The 20871-nt window shown below is 31.8% G+C and overlaps 3 protein-coding genes across 3 annotated transcripts; all 3 read left to right on the plus strand.

Annotated features, from left to right (window-relative positions):
• The first annotated feature begins 952 nt into the window (after positions 1-952).
• On the plus strand, positions 953-5221 carry LOC145088028 (Polynucleotidyl transferase, ribonuclease H fold protein with HRDC domain-containing protein). Its single transcript, XM_079026217.1, has 14 exons — positions 953-1889; positions 1990-2145; positions 2228-2386; positions 2454-2537; positions 2641-2720; positions 2801-2851; positions 2944-3052; positions 3150-3232; positions 3365-3410; positions 3517-3604; positions 3698-3867; positions 4019-4177; positions 4266-4355; positions 4457-5221. Exons 1-14 carry the CDS (start codon positions 1149-1151, stop codon positions 5090-5092), a joined length of 2652 nt encoding a protein of 883 aa, XP_078882343.1. The 5' UTR covers positions 953-1148; the 3' UTR covers positions 5093-5221.
• Positions 5222-6932: 1711 nt separating this feature from the next.
• LOC145088029 (membrin-11-like) lies at positions 6933-8354 on the plus strand. Its single transcript, XM_079026218.1, has 4 exons — positions 6933-7254; positions 7643-7763; positions 7880-8029; positions 8105-8354. The coding sequence occupies exons 1-4, from the start codon at positions 7007-7009 to the stop codon at positions 8264-8266; spliced, it is 681 nt and encodes a 226-aa protein (XP_078882344.1). The 5' UTR covers positions 6933-7006; the 3' UTR covers positions 8267-8354.
• Positions 8355-12899: 4545 nt separating this feature from the next.
• On the plus strand, positions 12900-16070 carry LOC145088030 (uncharacterized). Its single transcript, XM_079026220.1, has 10 exons — positions 12900-13091; positions 13548-13764; positions 13860-14017; positions 14100-14245; positions 14404-14466; positions 14579-14671; positions 14763-14924; positions 15006-15097; positions 15210-15385; positions 15475-16070. Exons 1-10 carry the CDS (start codon positions 12983-12985, stop codon positions 15795-15797), a joined length of 1539 nt encoding a protein of 512 aa, XP_078882346.1. The 5' UTR covers positions 12900-12982; the 3' UTR covers positions 15798-16070.
• Positions 16071-20871: the final 4801 nt, after the last annotated feature.

The following is a 20871-nucleotide window of genomic DNA, read 5'->3' on the forward strand; positions in this document are numbered from 1 at the left end:
TTGTTTTTTTCTTCTTCAGTAAAAATTGGATAACATTAACGCTTCTATGTCGTTTTAAAATGTTCTGGTTTTTGAAAACCGAATTATAAAACCGACCCAACTATATTGTATTTGGACCGGATCGAATCGGATTTGAATTTAGTTTAGACTATTCAAATCCATATTTTTAAAACCAAAATCAATTTGAATTTATTTAATTGGATTAGATCGAACTAATCCATTCAAACGAACATCCCTAAGCATCGTTATACTTTAATAAGGTTGATACTTTTAATATTTGTAAACAAAATTTTGACAAGTTATTAAGTCGGTTGTTACAAATTGAATGGAATGTTGATTCCGTAACTAACATATTTGTGTATAAAGTATGCATTAAATCTTATATTATATGTAATTAAATTTAGTTGAATTCATATATAAGAATAGTAAAAATAACTAACATATTTGTGCATAAAGTATGCATTAAATCTTATATTATATGTAATTAAATTTAGTTGAATTGATATACAAGAATAGTAAAAATAAGGATTTTTTTTTAACCTTACAAAAGCTGTATAAATCGTACACACCAAACCACACTGCATGATGCAGTTTATAACTTTTACGGTGCAGTTTGCGGTTTTCAAAAATCTCAAACCGTACTTAAGGTGCAGTTTGTGATTTCGACTCAAAGCCGTATTGTGTATACCTCTAACATTGATCCATACTCACCGGTCTTAGTGATACATGCCTTCATGGTATGCAAGTTGATTTTATGTTAGAACATAATACAATTGATATAAGAAAAACAAAAATGTCACCCTTGAAGTAATTTGTTTCAACATGCCATCAAAAATATAACATAAATTTTACTTTGGTCAAACGTAAAAATATTATGAACCATTAAACATTTAAACACAACAAAAATAGAAAGTGAATAGGAAACCAAAAAATTATGCCCAATGCCCTCCGTTTCACTATTCCCTCTTCCAAGCCCTAATAAAAGTGAAATTCGCTGCGAGAAGAGGCTTGTTCTTCACTTCTCTTAACATGACAAGGAATCCCTAAACCCTAACCGCCTAAGGTTTCTCCCCCCCAAAACCCCTCTCTTTCAGTGGCCTGATTAAACCCCCCCTTCCGGAACACGTTTATATCATCAAGATTCAGATATGGATCCCTCTCTCACCGAAGAAGCCCAAACCCAAAAATCCTCAACAAAAGCTGAAGCATTGAAACAGTTTTCTTCTTCTATGAAACCCCCTTCTTTCTCCTCTTCAATATCAAAGCTATCCGGGTCTTCAAGAGCCATCCCATGCAATAAAGATTTTCACTTCTACTTCAACTTCGAAGAATTCAAGAACCCAATTCAGGAGATGGCCAAACATTCCCAATCGATTCTTGAAACAATTGGGTCATCAGCCGAGCAATTATGGGGCAAAAAGCAGATGAAGTTTCCTAATGGTGATCTTGATGATGACGACGAGGCCTATGACTGGTTAGTTAATTTTAACGACGAGATGTTTGAAAGGTTTGATTCGTCTATTGACGAGTTTAAAAAGATCAGAAACAAAGAAGAGGAAACAGGTGTTAGGGTTACGAATTTAGTTGATGATGATGGGTTTCAGCTGGTTCAAGGCAGAAAAAAGAAAGCGTTCGATAAAGATTCATTAGTTAATAATAGTAATTCAAGTAGAAGTGCTGATAATAATCTGGGCAATGCATCTTCTGTGAAGGTTGTTTCAAGGGACAGTAATGCAATGGGGACACCAAAGGCGAAAGTTTCATTTCATATACCTTCCATAAGGAGGCCACAAGATGAGTATAAAATACTGGTCAATAATGCCAACCAGCCATTTGAACATGTTTGGTTGCAGAGAAGTGAGGATGGATCCAAATTGATACACCCACTGGTGAGTTACTTTTACTTCTATTATACCCTTTCTAGTTTTACTTTGATTCTATTCATTTTAGCCTTTTTAACACTTCACCTTGCTTCCTGTGTATCTGTAGGAGAACCTTTCTGTCATGGATTTCATTGACAAAACAGTAAGCGATGTAGAGCCTGTAAAACCACCTCCAGTTGAAAGCACATCGTTCAAGATCATACAAGAAGTAAAAGATTTGAAGCAACTAGCTGCTACACTGCGTGAAGTTGATGAATTTGCGGTATTTTTTTATAGCAGCATACTATTTTCTTCATGAGATCCTTTCCAAATGGTTAATATTATGATTTGGTGTTCTTCTTTAGGTTGATTTGGAACACAACCAATATCGATCTTTTCAAGGGTTGACATGTTTGATGCAAATATCTACTAGAACAGAAGATTTTATTGTGGATACGTTGAAACTAAGGGTTCACATTGGTCCATATCTCCGAGAGGTTTTCAAAGATCCTACCAAAAGAAAGGTATAAACAACATTTACAAAAAGACAGAAAATTTGGAACTGTTTTATAACACTTCAATCTATATCAGGTTTTGCATGGAGCTGATCGTGATATTGTATGGCTGCAACGTGATTTTGGCATATACATTTGCAATATGTTTGATACTGGACAGGTTGTTCTTTTACATTATTAACAATTTTTGTTCCAATTTAAAATAAAAGTCTACTGTATCTATTATGTTCGCAATGTGATTGTGAAATTTTCAAATTTTATAGGCCTCAAAAGTGTTAAAATTGGAGAGAAATTCTCTGGAGTTTCTTTTGCGACACTTCTGTGATGTTGCTGCAAATAAAGAGTACATTCTCTTCTTCCATTTTATTTAAACTGTACAACACGTGCTGTTTTGCTTTCTATTTAATTTTTATTTTCTTGTAGATACCAAAATGCAGACTGGCGATTACGTCCACTGACTGATGAAATGCTAAGGTAGTTCTTGTTTATTGTGTACATTATTTTTTTTTTATTGTAAGTACATTTTTTCTTTTTTGTTTATGTGTGTTTTATTTTTGTTTTAACAGATATGCTAGAGAAGACACACATTATCTTCTGTATATTTATGATCTTATGAAACGAAGGCTGCTTTCATCATCAACAGATCCAGATTGCCCTGAAGCACTTCTGGTAGAGGTAAGCTTTGTTTTTTCTTTTCTGTATACATCCAATCTTATGAAAATAATTATTTAATATGAATTTACTTATTCATTTTGATAATTGTTGGTTTCAGGTATACCAACGGAGTTATGATATATGCATGCAGCTCTATCAGAAAGAGCTTCTGACTGAGAACTCATATCTAAACATATACGGGTAAATCACTATATCATCTTTATGATTTTGAAATTGAACGACTTGATTGTGATGCTTTTTTGATTTTTTTTTAAATTCCTATTTAGTTTATTATAAAAATATTAATGAGCACTTGTTTTTTCATGGATCCAGGTTGCATGCTGCTGATCTCAATGGTCAGCAACTTGCCATTGTTGCAGTAAGTTGTTGCTTTGTGTTTTTCTTCAAGAACAAAATCTAATAATTCAAGAAACAATATTTTGAAGGGTTTTTTTTTCTTTTTTTTTTTCCTAAATGGAATGCAGGGACTTTGTGAGTGGAGAGATGTTATTGCTCGTGCAGAAGATGAAAGCACTGGTTTTATATTGCCAAATAAATCACTCATTGAGATTGGTAATTTTATTGTTCTTTTATCTTTTCTTTGTGTTTACTACAAGGTTGATTTCTTTCTAACTTTTTTTAAACATTTAATTTTTTTTTATAAAGCAAAACAAATGCCAGTGACACCTAGTAAATTGCGACATGTAATGAAGTCCAAACACCCATATATCGAGCGCAACCTTGGTTCTGTTGTCAGCATCATTAGGCATTCCATGCAGAATGCAGCTGCATTTGAACCCGTGGCCAAGAAACTCAAGGAAGAATACATCGAAATTGTGAGATTTCTTGATTTTCTTTTATTATATTCATAAAGTTTCGATCTTTTCCCAACCCCTTTTGGGTATAACAAAAAAGAAGGTATACCCAAGATAAAGATGTAATCTTTATTTGAAATAAGGAGTTTTTGTTTTTCCTTAAATTGTGCAGATGGCTGCAAGAAATGCTAGAAATGCAGATGCCCAGGAAGCAGCAGAAGCTGCAGTAAATGAAAATGTTAGTAATGCTGCAGAAGGTGACACTTTTGAAAAGGAAGTGGGAAACTTTATTGCTGGAGTCAACCAAAATAATAAATTGGACGGGTCTTCTGTATGCCATTGGCTCTCTTTACATCCATTTTGATATAATGTTTTTTTTTTGGGTAATAAAATGATGTAATTGTCATATCATATGCCAGGGTTCCAGAGTAAGCATTGAGGTACAGAAGAAGCCGAGCCGTGCCTTTGGATCGATGTTTGGAAAGAGGAAACTAAATGCTGAATCAAAGGTCCGGTTTCTTGTAGTCAAGATTCTTTTATTTTGTTATCGTTGAGGGGTATTTTAGTCATTTTTGTTAAACTATTTGTTTGGGTTTGGGTTTGGGTACAGGCAACAGAGGAGATTAAGGTGGAACAGATCAAATCTTCTGTGTCCCTTCCATTCCATTCTTTCACTGAAAAACCCGAGTCTTCACGTCCTGTTGTACAAGAAACCTCAAATGTCGAGAAGCTTCCGGATGTTTCGCCTGCAACAACCACCTCTAAACCGGAAAACGACATTATTTTGCTGGAATCTGATTCCAATGGGGAGGAGGAGCCAGCAGGTGCTCCGGAATCAACAGCCGCCAATGATCAGAGCGGGGAGGGCAAAACGGAAGATGAAGACAAAGTGATATTGTTGGATTCCGATTCCGGTTCTGATGAGCGGAATCATGGGGATGAGGGGAATGTGTCACTGTCGGATCTTTCTTCAAGCTTCCAGAAGTTGAACCAGGGTGGTGAGGATTCCTCGGGGCTTGTGAAGGTGACACCATTTGATTATGAGGCAGCAAGGAAAGAAGTAGGGTTTGGGGAAGGCGGTTCAGGTAGGGCTGAAGGGGAAGATGGTAAGAAGGGTAAGCGTGAAAAGAAGAAGTCGGGTGGTGGTCGTAAGGAGGCTGCTGGCGAAAGGAGTGGAGATTTTCAGTTGGGTAGGCGGCGGCAAGCTTTTCCGGCGACTGGTAACCGGAGTTCAACTTTCCGGTGAATGCTGCAGATGGAGACACCGTGTTGTTTGATTTTTATGTAGGACGTTTAAAGAATTTTCACCCAAGAAAACTTGATTAGCAGAAGAACATAAAAAAAATTATATATATTGAAATTGAGTTTCTTTCAAGTTGGTTTCGATGGGATTTTTGCCTTTGATTAATGATAACCCATCGTCAAATTTCATGATGCATCTTGGTATTTTTTTTTTCTTTTCACATTTTGATATGCAATTGCCACATGATTAGATAAAGAAATGCATTACGTGATTAAGTATATAACATACTTCCGAATAACTTAAAATTCAAAAAGAACTTTCACACTACACATATTTTATTAGTGTTTTGTATCATTTATCAATAAAAATATCTAAATTGAAACTTAAAGTATCATAAACAAGAAATTGCTTTTCTATATAACAATCTAAAAAGAGCATGATATTTTTATGACATAATTATTTTCAAAACTACTATTCAATCATCGGTCAAATTATAATTTACTTTCACTTGTAAAAATGTTGGTGTATTTGGCAACAAGCTTTGGTTTTTAAAAAGAAAACTGGAAAAAACTTATATACAAAAAGCTTTTCAACCAAAAGTTATTTCAACTAACTTTTAATTTTTAATTTTTATGTTTTATGTAATTTTAATTCATTTAAAAAAACTTGCAAGTAATTTGTCAATTATCCTACATAATAAATGAAAATAATTTTGCCACATGTCACTCTCTCATTAACTTGGACACATGTCATTTTTTGGTATTTTTGATTAAATGTTTTTTCCATTTGTCATTTTCCTATTTTTTATCTTTTCTTAATTAACACATCATATTTACACCTCAATTAATAATTACCTTAATTCAAAATAACCAATAAATTATAATATTACTACTCATATAATATTTAATATGTTTCCTTTTAAATTCAAATTTTTAATTTTAAATTTTAAATCTAAAATTTTAAATTTAAATAAATTTTTGTTTAAACTTTCATATTTAATTTTTTGTTTTATCAAACCCATATAACATACGGTCTCACACCTAGTTTCTATATAAATAAAAACTACAAATTCTAACTGCAATCTATTCTTAACAAACATACGTTATGTATAATTTGACACAAAATATTAATTTAAAGAAACAAAAACATAAGTATTTCATTTTATAAAATAAATACCATTTCTATTTTTCGCAATGTCATGAAGGAAAGCTACTAACAACCAATATTTTCTAAAATATTTAATACTCAATCATAAGAATATTTTAAATGTAAGATGCATTAACATAAGGAATATTTTTTATAATTAATGTATTTTATATTTTTCAATGATAAATATTTAATATAATTAATACATTTAATATTTAATCATGGTAATATTTTCTATAATGAATACTTCTTATATGTGTCATTAGGACACATATTAGAAAATCCTAATAATAATAATAATAATAATAATGAAAAGCTAAATCATTGTTTATTATATTTTTATCTAATTTTAAAATAATAATAAATACCAAAAATATTAGATATTATATTTTTTAGGGTTTAGATATATATATATATATATATATATATATATATATATATATATATATATATATATATATATATATATATAATTGAATAGTAATATAGCTAAGGGAGTTGATTTGTACATAAACATTTAAGATTTAGATATTATTATTTTCTTATATTTATCTTTCAAACCATTTAAACCACTACGCTAAGATATGTCATTTACTCATTTAGTAGTGATCGGACGTCCAAGATTTGTCAATTGTCATCATCAAGTTCGACGACCGAAATCAAACGGAAGGAGGTAAAGTGTCATTATTTGAAAGAAAAAGCCCAAAGTGTAACACTTTCATCGCTCCGCTCCGCTCCTCACTTTAATCACTTGGCTTCTTCTTGTTCGCTATGGCGGGGGAAGGAGGAGGGACTCTGTCGGAGCTGTATCAGAGATCGAAGCGGTTGCTGCTGAAAACTAGAGATGATTTGGAGAGAGTTGAGCGGCTCGAGTTTTCGTCATCGGCCGGTGCCATCGGCTCATCGGAACTATCAGTTGCCGTTAGGAGGGATATTTCTCAAATCCAAGCCCTTTGTTCTGAGATGGATGGACTCTGGCGATCCGTTGCATCAAAGCCCCAACGAGATCTCTGGAAGAGGTTAGTGTTCGTTTCCTAGTGTTTCTCTTTTTAAGTTATAATCTCTTAAATTGTATAATATATGATCTGCATTTTCCGTTACCTTTCCTTCTCTACGATCGAGTTCGAGTTCAATGTCGAAGTAGCAGAGAATTTCGAGATAGAGTTTGAGACCTTTAAAGCTTACGAATCACTGTAACCTAATTGCACAAAATTATCATGTTTCATTCCAAACAAGGGTATTTGTCCCAAAATTCAAATTCACTGATGAAGTATGTCGATCCTGTAACCCTAGAGTGTGGAATAGTCAGATTGTAAAGGACATTAAGAGCTTTGAAATGAAAACTTTATGAGATTTGATCTAAACTTATAATTTGGCAAAACACTGATAAGATCTGAAATGTGGCAGGAAAGTGGAGCAAGTAGCTGAAGAGGCCGATTCTTTGAGAGAAAGCTTAGATAGGTACATGCAGCGGCAGCAGAGAAGGATGCAAGAAGCACAAGAGAGAACAGAATTGCTTGGAAGAGCTGTATGAAAATCATCCATCCTATCTAATTTAATTCATTGTGATTGTGATATACCCTTTTAAGAATGGGAAAATTTTGACATCTCTTTTTTGATATAATATGAATTCATGTGGTTTAGAATGGAGAATCATCTCATGTTTTGAGAATCTTTGATGAGGAAGCACAAGCAATGCAGTCTGCACGAAACTCTTCTCGAATGTTGGAAGAAGCATCAGCAACTGGAGCTGCCATTCTTGCTAAATACTCTGAACAAAGGGAGCGCTTAAAGGTTTCTCTATTTTCCAAATTTCTTGTATTTACAGTTATATGCAGACAGATTCAGTGACATTGAATTTTTGTGCAGGGAGCTCAAAGGAAAGCATTGGATGTGCTCAACACACTGGGGTTATCGAATTCTGTATTGAGGATTATTGAGAGGCGGAATCGAGTTGATCAGTGGATTAAATATGCAGGCATGATTCTTACATTTGTGATAGTAATTGCTTTCTTGAGGTGGGTTAGGTGACCTATTTCTTATTTCTCTTTGACTTGAAATAGGGTTTGTTGTATTTTCTACTTATCTTGCTTTTATACTGAAAAGGTTTTTCTGGTTACCAAGTGCATTTCTATGTCTAATCATAACAACTCATTATACTATACATAATATTACACTGAATTGACATAGTAAGCCACATGCATATAGAATCCAGATGCCATGTATTCACCTATCCTTTTTGCAACAGTAGCGCCTTCATCACCATGCTCTTCAATATCGATGAACTTGTTGAACAAGGTTCTTAGTACTATTCTATTAAACTTACCTATTTGTGTATCAACACAATTATCAATATAAAATAAAAGGAAGATGATGAGTAACTTTTGCAGGTGGTTTAATGTGATGTCTTTGTGAATATGTTGAAGCAAAAAAGTGAAGGTCACCAAATTAAATGGCTTGCAATCCTAACATAAATAAAGAATCAAATATATCGTTACGGTTGAAAAAAAATTCCATTTACTTATGATTTGAAAGATCATATATTGTTATGGTTAGGAAGGTGGGTATTTGTGAAAACGATCTTATGAAATATCAATATATAATTTGGGTTTGGAAGGGGATTCAGGAGTGTATTTAGGCAAAGATAAATCAGAGATATAATCTTAATTCAACCATCTAGTAATGTATTAATACAAAGGATTAGAAACGATTTAATCATAAATATATGATTTTTCAAAATGTTTAACAATCATAACAATATATTTGAAACGGCTATCAGTTGACAACAACGACTGCGGTGATACACCTCTAAAATCCAACAAATTGACGATGTTTGTCGAATATATGATGTTTTCTGTATTCATCATTGACTTTCAAAATTATTTTATTCGTTAATCATTACATGAAGGAATTGATACACATTGACGTAGAGACCATTTAATCATGAAATAAATCATGGTGTACCTAATGAAATCATGGAGAACATTCAACTTGTATGTAAATTATTCATGTTACCGATGGAAGAGATTAAATTGTACTTGGAGGGTTTATTTCGACAATGAGGCTATCAACAAGATTCAAGGCCCAAAAAAACAAGTTTGTAATTGGCATTTGGCAAGACTGTTATCATTTGGGAAAATAATTGAGAAGAGCAATTATTGATTTTGTTCATATTTGGTCTATTTTTTGTATGCAATGTACCATCTAACTTCTTGTTTATATTCGATATAACCATTTTGATTGGCTATCACCGGTTATTGAAGGTTTCTGGTGTCTTTGTCCTCTTCGGCGACTCTCCGGTTACCTTCTTTGGTGAGACTCCGACGAAACATGAATATTCCGACGAGTTCTTGGTAAATCAGATGTGTGATAAGGAGCATATCATTAAACTTCTATTTGTTGCATCAAAATATTGTTTAACTAGAATTCGCTGCTATTTTTCCATACGTCACCATCATCATAAAATTAACAACAAAACACCATCCAAGAACAATGAAGCTTTGATTTTTGAATATTCCGGAAAACTCTGTGAAATTTGGATCACGTGAAGCTTTGATTTGCGGTTTCAATTTTAGCAGGTGAACTAGGGTTTCGATTTTGAAGAACTCAAAAGAACAATGAAGCTTTGATTTGTGGTTTTCGATTTCGTATTGGATTTTGAAGCTCGATTTTGTATATAAAATGTGTTCTTCGTGTGTGTTCTTCAAATTTGGAAACAACTTCATTAAGCTCGATTTTGCCATCTTGTACAAACAGTTTCTAGAAACAATATGTGGAAACTGTTCTTCAAATCTAGAAAGTTCTTCAAATCTGATAACGATTTTAAACCCACGAAGTTGGAACTCTTCAAACCCACGGATTTGGAACCCTTCAAACTTGTTGGTTTCAGATGTGTGTTCCAGAAATCAACCATAGATGAACTTGAAATCTGCCATTGATGACCGAAATATTCATGTTTCGCCGGAGAAGGTGCTTGGAGAGTCGTCAGGGAGGACAAAGACACCCGAAACCTTCAATAACTGGTGATAACCAGTTAAAAGAGTTATGGTGAATATGAACAACAAATTAGATGGTATATTGCGTAAAAAAGGGCCAAATGTAAACAAAATCAACAGTTGGTTACCCCTTCAGTCATTTTCCTATTATCATTTGGATCAATAACTCTTGAATGACTCCCCACTTCTTCTTTTTTCAAGATAAAGATATTGAAAATATATATTTTTTTATAGCCATACTGTAATTTTTTATTTTTTATTTCTATTTATGGATGACCGAAAAAAATTTAAAATAAAACAAAATCATGAAACTACTGAAAACACGAATGCATGCAACTAAATTTGTGTTGTAGATCAAGTAATCTAACATAAACCATTTAAATTAGAAAAACAACAAATGACAAGTTGATTTGTTGAATATATATATATATATATATATATATATATATATATATATATATATATATATATATATATATATATATATATATATTCAGTTAAATCTTAACTTTGAAATGATTGATCATGTTTTTTTAAAGGTTTTTAGCACAGGAACACAACAAAGTTTGACGGATTTACACATTTAGCCATTCAAGTATTTTTGTGTGTCTAATAGACTATTAAAGTTGAATTTTACCTATCAATTACACTACTATATGACCAGGAACAACCGTTTACTTGAGTGACTAAATGTGCAAATTCGTCAAACTTTATTGTGCTACAGTGCCAAAAATAAACCCACATATGTGAAACTATGTCAGCATGTCACCCGTAAACCGGATACAATTTCATTCAAACCCTTAATTAATCGGTATTTCCTAACGTTAATGACCAATTGAGCACAAAAAATACTTGAGTGACTAAATGTGTAAATTCACTAAACATTGTTGTGCAACAGTGCCAAAACCCCATTTATTAAACAAAACTTTTCAAGTGTACGAGTGTTGTTTGAGCAAACATTGTTGGGGGTAAGTTTAACTAGATATTTCGAATTTTAAAAACTTAACCTATTAAACATGCTATGAGAGGTTATCATGATATTTTCTAAACACTTAAAATAGTTCGTTACATTTTTATAATATTTTTTTAGTTGATATATGTTTTATGAACATTCTACACATTTCTTACTCAATTTTGAATTAACTCCAAATTTTTTAATTGTTGTTAAATCTATTATAGAAGGTTAGAATGATATTTTTTTTGAACAATTTGAATCTTAATGTAAATACTTTGTCACTTAATTCTATAGTAATGTAAATAATTTCTCACTTAATCGTTTCTAAAAAATATATATAGAAATTATAAAAATAATTACAAAAATGCCACTACATGTCACAACCTTTGGGCAATTTGATCTATTTGATCTAATAAATGCTAAAGGTTTAACGATTCATACAAGAATCAGAGATATAAAAGATCTTCAAACTTCAAATGTAATATTATTGTCGTAAAGTTATTCCATTCCACCAATATTTATCATGTAAAACTAGTGTTATTCATAGGGGCGATATTCATAAGTGTCTGTAAAAAATTTTGATTTTTCGATTTTTTTATTTATTTTTCCAGCATTGGCAACACCTACTATGTATTTATGTGCCTCTGGTTATTCAGTGTTTCATATTACATAGTCTTGGTCCTTCAAGTTTAAGATTATATATTTTTAGTTTATTTTAATTGATTCAAGTTTGAATTTATAGATTTTCAGTTATTTTAATTAAAATAGATTTCAAATACAAAATTATTTCAAATATATTTAAAAGTTCAAACGTTTTCAACTTTAAATACTTTGAAGAGTTTTCAATTGAATTTAAGGAACAAGAATTAGTTTGAATTAAAAAAATATATGAATTATTTAGTTATTATATTTGTGTAATAGCAAATAAATAGGTATTTTAGAAAATATTAACAAGGTAAAAAGTAAAATAATTTTGAACGTATTTTTGGTATAGAAGTTTATGATACAGATCAGATGAATTACTTGCATCACTTTTATACTACTTTAGAAGTAGAAAATAATATTAAAGTTGGAAAAGTGATACTATTTCAAATACAGAAAATAATATTAGAGGTCAAGATGGTCCATATTATCAATTTCTTTCTATTTGCGTGTGTGTGTATATATGTTTTATGTTAAAACTTGAAATATTATGTAAATTTCTATGTTAGAACTTTGGTATCGATTTAAGAATGGATTACAAAAATCATTCACAATTTCACATATAAACTTTAGAAGAAAACGGAATTTAATTATTTGATTCATCTTGAAAAGTTTTTTTTCCTAGTTGAAGGATTAATTGTTAAATCAAATAAAAAATAACATGATATTGACAAAAATAAAAAATAGCATGATATTAACGAAAATAGACATTGACAAAAAAAAAAAAAAAACTCAAATGGAAAAAAGAATAATGTTATTTTTTATTTGAGTAACAATTGAATGTGTTAATTGTTAAATCAAATAAAAAATAACATGATATTGACGAAAAGAAAAATTCATTATGATATAAATGTTATTTTTCATTTGAAACATAATTACATAAACTTATTATTTGTTAAAACAAGTATAAAAAAAAAAATCAAACTTAATTTTTTATTATTTTAAAGTGAAAAAATGTAGTATTTGAATTTCTACTATTCTTTAACCAAGCTTACCCGAGACGCAACGCGCCGTCACACGCGGCATGCGTCCGCAATATATGTGTGGGAGAGTTTGGAATCCCCTTCTTTTCTCTCCTTCGTCGGAGAAACGATCATGGCTGCTGCCGCTCTTACTCCTACTTCCACGCTTCTTCTCTTGTGCATTCTCTATGCTGTTCTTTGGATCTCACTTTGCTCAGATCAGAAGCTTACTACACTTAAAGGTACGCACTTCTCATTGTTAATTTCCGCTTCTTCTTTTTTCTTTTGGCTTTTACTTATTTGAGGAATTTACGGACCAGAAAGTTATACTTCGTGATGCGGCGTTTTGTTCAACTTGCTCTTTATTAGCAATTTTGCATTGAGGTAAATGTGGTTCGCAATCGGTGGCTGATCAAAGCTTGATTTAAGAATCCATTTGCTTATGCGATGTTCAATTTAGGGTTTGTAGTTCAATTTCCTGTATAATTATTAATTTAGATTTTGCTTGGTGCAATTTTGTTATACATTCAGTTTTTTTTCTTGTGTTGTTAACGAGAGTAGTCACTTCAGACACCCCCATTGCTGATACCTTTGTTGAATTCAAAAAAGTCTAGGAGCATGCTATTATGAACTTGTTATGCTTACATTTGTTAATGTATATTTGAGATACTAACTATTCTCAACATTTGAGACCACAGGAATTGAGGTTGGGAATCCAGCTATAGAAGTCATTCCAGCGCCAATTTATGGCCCTTCTGGAGGATCTGGAGATGTTTTGTTCTGTGGCCGTGTTTCAGTATCTGGTGTATCCCGATTGAAACTCCAGCATTATGCAAGTGTCTATCAGGTTACATTGGTCCCTTCAGTATTGATCCCTAAGCAATGGCACAACAAGATTCAAGTTTGCTTTCAACGGTAATGATTGTTTTTTTCCCGTGCGATGACTGCTATCAAGTCTGAATTTTGATATATGCATTGAGGGTATACTTATCTAATGAAGTTGCTTGCAGGAATTCGTCACTAGGATTATGCCAGTGTGAAAAGGATGATTGGAGATCTCTTCAAAATGGGTTATGGAGTTCCACTATGTCACCTTACGAGCAGACTTTTGTTGATGTGAAGTTTGGTGATGGGGTTTCTGGTTCTGTAACTGTCAGTCTTGATGAAGGTTAGGTGTTTAAGTGCCTTTATTTCTCTCCATTTGCTCAATCTGTTTCTGTGTTTGCATTGACATTTTATGTGGTATGCAGTGCAACAAAAATGGCGTTACATATTGCTAGCTGTGGGATTTGTTTTACTGTTTTTGGCACCATTTGTCAGTGAATGGGTCCCCTTTTACTACACCAGTTCTATGGCCATTGGAGTTCTAGCTGTTGTTCTCATACTACTTTATCAGGTACCTCTCTCTCTCTCTCTCTCTCTCTCTCTCTCTCTCTCCAGTAGATTGAAGAAAAGAATTATGTCCCAGAAATATATTTTTCTTTTGTTGTGTATGCCATTTTTACCAATATCTTTCATTGTTTTTCTAATTATATTATCTTTATTGCTCACCAGGCAAGGAAATTGCTGCCAACTGGCAGGAGAAATGCATTTTACCTCGGTATAATGTCCACAGTAGTAAGTTTTTTCTCCCTTCAGAAACAACTCATATTTAGGATTTGGGGCTCAAGTATCTTTTGTGGTTTCTAAAATATTATGTTTTACACTTTGTATTCTGCAATTTTTCCAGCTTGGAGCAGGATCTTTTGTGGTGCATAGCCTCTCAGCATTTCTGAATTCATTTCTCCAAAACTTTGGGATAAGCCAAGAAGTCCAGAACCCAGTAAGTTCCTCATTTCTACACTATTGATTACAATTAGAATCTGTTGATCTTACAGAAAATTAATGTTGATGAACTTCAATTAACCTTGCAGGTTTCTGTTTTTGTGGTGCTTGGAATCATCTTGTTAGGAGCTGGTTTCGGGTATTGGCTGGTGAGGAAATATATTATTTCTGAAGATGGAGAAGTTGATGTTGGAGTTGCACAATTTATCAAATGGTCCATGCGTGTAGTTGCAGTCACATGTATTATCCTGGTAGGTTACTATATTCATTAATTTAATTAAACTCATATTTCCAAAAATGGTTCATGATTTAATGAATTCTATATTTTTCAGAGCACTAAAGACACCCCTTTGGCAATGGCTGCAGTGGGGTCTTGTTTGGGTTTATACTACATGATCACAAAGATGAAGTGGCATTACCATGAGTAAGTTTAAGCTGTAGAAAATATGTGATTAAGTTATTGTTTGTATTGTTGAGTTGTCAAGTCAAGATATGACCAGCATTGACCATGGTACTATTATGTTTTGATGATGCAGGAGCTTGAGGGCTGAATCATATTCTGGAAAGCAGAACCTCTGGGGTAAGAGCAAACAAACAACCCCAAACCATGGAAAACCTGAATTCCTTAGTCGTTCAAAAAAGAACACCCCTTCAAGGAGTGGTCAAATGAATAGTTTCAGGTGGTCAAACTCAAACTCTCCCACCACCAAAGGTACAAAATCTTTACTTTCCACAACTTTTAAATAGCATTCTACTTTATTATAAATTTATAATATAAACACTAGTTGTTTATTTGTGAAGGCATATCATCTGGAAGTGGAAGTGGAAGTGGAAGGCAAGGTGATGTTTACTCGACATTTCACAAGACTCCAAACAGGAGGAAGTTTTCAAAGAAGGAATGGGAGGAATTCACAGAGGAATCAACGAGAGAATCAATTGCGGAATTGGCATCGACTCCTGAATTCACGGATTGGGTAATCAACAATGCTGATAGAATCAAACTCCTTCCAGAAGATAATTCCGATGGAAGCGGAAGCGGATCGGATTCTACTGATGAGTATCATAATAATGTGCAACAGAGTGGAACTGGCCAAGGCTTTTTTAACTGGCAAATGCGAAAGTGAACAAATATGTCTTCAACTGTTATATATATAAATCAATGACAGTAGGGTACTAATATCTTCACCAACTTACTGCTTTTTTTTTATAACAACATTTGTACAGTTTCCATTTTCCTCGTGTAGTTTTGTAGGCTCAATGGTAACAGACGAACCTACCCTTTTCTCCCAATGATTCCTGATTAGGTTCCGTTTTATGCAAATATTTTGTGGGAAACTGTAAAAGACGGGACTACCCTTTTATTATTTTCTCATGTGAGTTGAGACCCATTTTGATTAGCTTGCTTTAGAAATTTCATTTTTGACTTTTAAATGGTCAAAATTACTACTCTTTAAATTCGTATGTATCCTTTTGTTTTACTTGTGCAGCCTTTTTTTTAATTATTATTAAAGTATTTATGTTGTTCATTTTTGAAACAAACGTGTTTGTTGTCAAGATTGGACCTTTAGTTTTCTCAAGAAAGCTTTTGGTTAGTTGTTTGGATTCATATGTGATGAATTGATGAAAATTGAAGGGAAGCGTTTAGTGTTTATGGTCGGTCTTCAATTTGACTTTGTTGTCACTCATTAAAAGATACAAGGTTGACACTATTTGAATCATGTGTTACCTACTTGATTTTTTGGTTAAAACTTGAGAGTACATATAAGAATACATTATACACTTGCGTTACCTACCTGATTTTTTGGAACCCCTTAATATAATATTGGATCGATGACAATGCAAAGGTAGGGGGGAAAAGCGTAATAAAAAACTTTACGATTCATTGCCTCTTGCTATCTTTTTATTTTTGGCAAGAAGTTAAATAAAAAAAACTAGCAAGGTGCTAGGGAAAAGAAGAATTACAAAGAGTTTACAGCATTCATTACTTATTGCTATCTTTTTATGTTTAACGACAAGAAGTTAACTAAAAATAGGATATTACAAGGTATAAATTAGATAATAAGGAAATAAGTGGAGATGGAGTGAAGTGACTAAAACTGTGATCCCAATTTTGCATTGTGTTACAACAAATACACAAAAATTAACAAACATGGAAATAATACATGTTCTTATGAAAAAATTGTTAAAAACACAAATCTTATAAAGTACAATGTTATATTCTGCATAAAATGAAAGTATGCTACTATTAAGGTTAACATATTATATGGGTGGAAAACTTCCCAAAATGCACCAATTGGATTCAAAAGTCACAAAAAGAGAAACAAATAATGAAGAGAAGAATTTCATGGACTTACCAAACTTATTGAACTCTTGGAAAAGAATGGTGGTATTCTACAAATACAATGACAGAATGACTTGATCAGATCGAAAATAAGGATGCTTGAAAGGGCAAATCTAAAATATGAGGTAGTTGTTTTGGGATGAGACGTACATAACAATGAAACAATATTCGTAATTTGATAAACAATAAGTGAGAAATATATTAGCGGATGATATTTCTTGGGTTTTAAATAGATTAAAAATTATCAACTTACCAAAAAATAACAAATTGTGTGCTTAATTGAAAGGGATTATCATGGAAATAAGTAAAATCTCACAAAATTATCTGAAATTTTGTTTGAATGAAATATACAGTATCGATATAACAGTTAAAGCTAGTTTTCAAGTTATAATGAAAACCATTGTACTTTTTATAAAAATTCCATTGGGTTTTGAAAATTTGATTACCAAAACGTGAATTCTACTTAGCTTATTATAAAAAAGCGTGGGCTATGCAACATCCCATCAATCACGCGTAACAGGCATAAATGAAGAAAACTTAAACTATGCATCTCATGTGATCCAGGTGTAACTCTCCTCTTAGCCGACCCAAATGCTAAAATCCCAAATAGCCATCCAAGATTTGAAATAGTGAACGTACCCTTGCAGTTAAATACAAACATTCAAAAACATAATTAAATGTTTAATTGTTCATCTCACAATAAACTATTAAATAACATGCACACTTTCTTTTTTTTTTCTTTTTTTTTTTTTGTGTATTATGTCATTTAAGGTTTATATATTTCTGTTACAATATTACAATATTAAACTTCATAAATTTCTTGCGTTTACCTCAATAAAGACCAAAATACTTTTTTAATTCTCGCATTTAACTAATAGATATTTAGATCCAAAAAAAACATACAGGTAATCCAATTCCTAAGGAGGTAATCCATTCCGGATCTCTAATCACCTTAAATGCAAGTAATAACAACACAATTTGTATATTTCTTGGGTCTACCACCTTTCTTGTATATAAAATTGATTAGAAAGATGGATATTACTATATATAATCTCGATAATAGGGTTATATAAAATCGATAATAGGGAAAAGGGAGGAAAAGAAAAAGAATGACTAAAACATGACTGTAAAGACTTTATTAATGCCATGTACAAAGATCCTAAAATTGTTAAAAATAATAATAATAATTAATAATACTTTCATAGAATTAGATAACGTGGAAATAATGTCACGAAGAATGAAGAGTAACCAACAACCCCAAAGCACTTACCAGGGGAATTGCTTAGCCGGTCAAGAAAGAGCACCCTTTTGGCCTTTTAGAATATTTGTTTTATTTATTTTGAAAAAAAAAAAAGGTTTTTGTTATGCATGTGAAATATCAAAATTGGAGCTTTTAGATTGGAGGTAATGGTGCCATAAGAACTACACTCCCTCCTCTGAAACATAGTTGCCACATCATTTATATCATACAAAATGTGGTTTTTTGTCACATACTAGAAGTGGGAACTATGAGAGAGAGAGATACGACCAAACCACACTCAATACTGCAGTCCGCATAGGGTGGCGGTGTTCCCCTTCCTACTTGGCAAATAGTACGGTCAAACCGTATATCATTTCCCTTAGTGAAGATCCATTTGATGAATTGTTTGGATATATGGACAGTTGGACACGAAATCCATTGGTCGTTGCATCAGATCTTGATTCGATGGAGATTGGATGGAGGTGTTCATGGTAGGAATTGAGTAGTTGACTTTGTCCATTACAAAGCGGACCAAATTTGAACACGTTGGATGTTTTATTTAAATGAATATAAATTTGAGAAGTTGATCATTAAATAAGAACAACATGGATGAAAAAGGATGGGAGTGTATTGTTTTCTAAAGATTTAAAATTACAAAGCATTAACGACTTTGCTACTATACATGTATCTACGATTTGGAAAATGAAGCAATAAAAGTTTGTGTTAATAATACATTTCTTCCACAATTTTAAAGGCTTTTATTAAGGGTATGCTTAAAAATGACATGAAAAATATATGAAAATAACCAAAGCGATTAGAATTTAAGCATTTTCCAAAACTCATTATTTTCGATTCTAATAAAATATATAATGTGTTTTTTTTGCTCATTTGTACAAAAATACTTTTCAAAACTCTATCTACTAATATCCGAAATACTGATTTAGAAATATAAAAAAAATCGATATTTCAACCAAATAACATTTATATTCTTGTATGGTATCAATTTCCCATTTGCAATGTGTTTTGACACTGAAATGTATCTTTGCATGAAAAAATTATTTTAAACGTGACATAAAATTAGTCCAAAATAACGTTTCATATGTAGGTCATTTTGATAAATTCAAGAAAATTGATTATTTTCCGTATTCTGATATTCTGAATGAACATTTTTCTAAATACTCATTCTATTATTTCATATAGCAAAAATGATTTTTTTAAGCAATTTGATATATATATATATATATATATATATATATATATATATATATATATATATATATATATATATATATATATCATAAAATCGAGCATAGTACTATATCGGAAAGAAAAAAATTTAAATTTATTTTTTTGGATCATTAAAATTGAATCATGGATCATAGAAGAAGCATTGATCATTTCTATGATCCATGATTCAATTTTAATGACTTAATTTTTTTTCTCCAATATAATACTATGCTCGATTTTATAATTTGTATTTTTTTAAAAAAAAAATTAAGTGTAAAAGAGTCATCACCGTTAATATATATATATATATATATATATATATATATATATATATATATATATATAGAGAGAGAGAGAGAGAGAGAGAGAGAGGGGAGGGAGAAAGATAGAGAGAAGTAGGTTCCGTTAATATTAAAAATAAAATAGAGATCTTGATATTCAACCTCAGTCATATATTTCACATTTGCCGCTCTAACACTTCGGCGTACCGGGGCGACAGGTCTGTTATAATCATAAATGATTATATAGCGTCGCCTGTCCTTTCACCTCCGCCACCATCCCCACCACCACAACCGCCATCACCACTACCACCCACTGACCCCACCAATGTCACATCCGTCACTTATACAATCGTCACCTCTATTACCACCACCTCTTTTGCTACAAATTGTCATAATCATTTATGGTTACTCAGTCTGTAAACAGACATATATGTATAATCATTTATGATTAGGTATACGATGTTGCTGCTGATACGCTGAAGCGTTAAAGCGACAAATGAAAAATATGTGGTTGTGGTTGAATATCAAGATATATATATATATATATATATATATATATATATATATATATATATATATATATATATATATATATATAGAGAGAGAGAGAGAGAGAGAGAGAGATAGAGAGAGAGAGAATATGATGTGGATGTACAACTATTGTGCGGACGTATAGACAATGTTATTTTATGAGAATTAGTAAAAAAATAAGTTGTTTAGTAATGTGAATACGTTCAATCTCACACAATTATTGTCATTTCCATGCATTCTCACTAATTTTTATTCATTTTTGTTCTCACGTATCATTTTTCACTTATTTTCATTATTACAGAATACGACTCAATAAACATCCTGACAAGATTCTAACATAATAAAAATAATTAAAAAATATATATAATAACCTCATAAACAATTTAATTGGTGAGAATGCTTTATAATAACAATAACTATGTAAGATTGAAAGTATTTACATTATCAAACAACATATTTTATTTATCAATCTCGCAGAATAGCAGTGTCCACACAATAGATGTCAATCCGCATTTAAACCTAACTCTCTCTCTCTCTCTCTCTCTCTCTCTCTCTCTCTCTATATATATATATATATA

This window comes from Lactuca serriola, chromosome 2 (genome assembly GCF_051521515.1).
Source record: "Lactuca serriola cultivar US96UC23 chromosome 2, Lser_US96UC23_V15, whole genome shotgun sequence".
Taxonomy (NCBI): Eukaryota; Viridiplantae; Streptophyta; class Magnoliopsida; order Asterales; family Asteraceae; genus Lactuca; species Lactuca serriola.

Coding starts and splice junctions, on each gene's coding strand:
- LOC145088029 (XM_079026218.1), top strand. CDS start 7,007: ATGGCGGGGGAAGGAGGAGGGACTCTGTCGGAGCTGTATCAGAGATCG. Junction 7,764..7,879: donor CAGAATTGCTTGGAAGAGCT/GTATGAAAATCA, acceptor CATGTGGTTTAG/AATGGAGAATCATCTCATGT. Junction 8,030..8,104: donor AACAAAGGGAGCGCTTAAAG/GTTTCTCTATTT, acceptor ATTTTTGTGCAG/GGAGCTCAAAGGAAAGCATT.
- LOC145088028 (XM_079026217.1), top strand. CDS start 1,149: ATGGATCCCTCTCTCACCGAAGAAGCCCAAACCCAAAAATCCTCAACA. Junction 3,605..3,697: donor TAAATCACTCATTGAGATTG/GTAATTTTATTG, acceptor TTTTTTATAAAG/CAAAACAAATGCCAGTGACA. Junction 4,356..4,456: donor AACTAAATGCTGAATCAAAG/GTCCGGTTTCTT, acceptor GTTTGGGTACAG/GCAACAGAGGAGATTAAGGT.
- LOC145088030 (XM_079026220.1), top strand. CDS start 12,983: ATGGCTGCTGCCGCTCTTACTCCTACTTCCACGCTTCTTCTCTTGTGC. Junction 14,925..15,005: donor CAGTCACATGTATTATCCTG/GTAGGTTACTAT, acceptor TATATTTTTCAG/AGCACTAAAGACACCCCTTT. Junction 15,386..15,474: donor AAACTCTCCCACCACCAAAG/GTACAAAATCTT, acceptor TTATTTGTGAAG/GCATATCATCTGGAAGTGGA.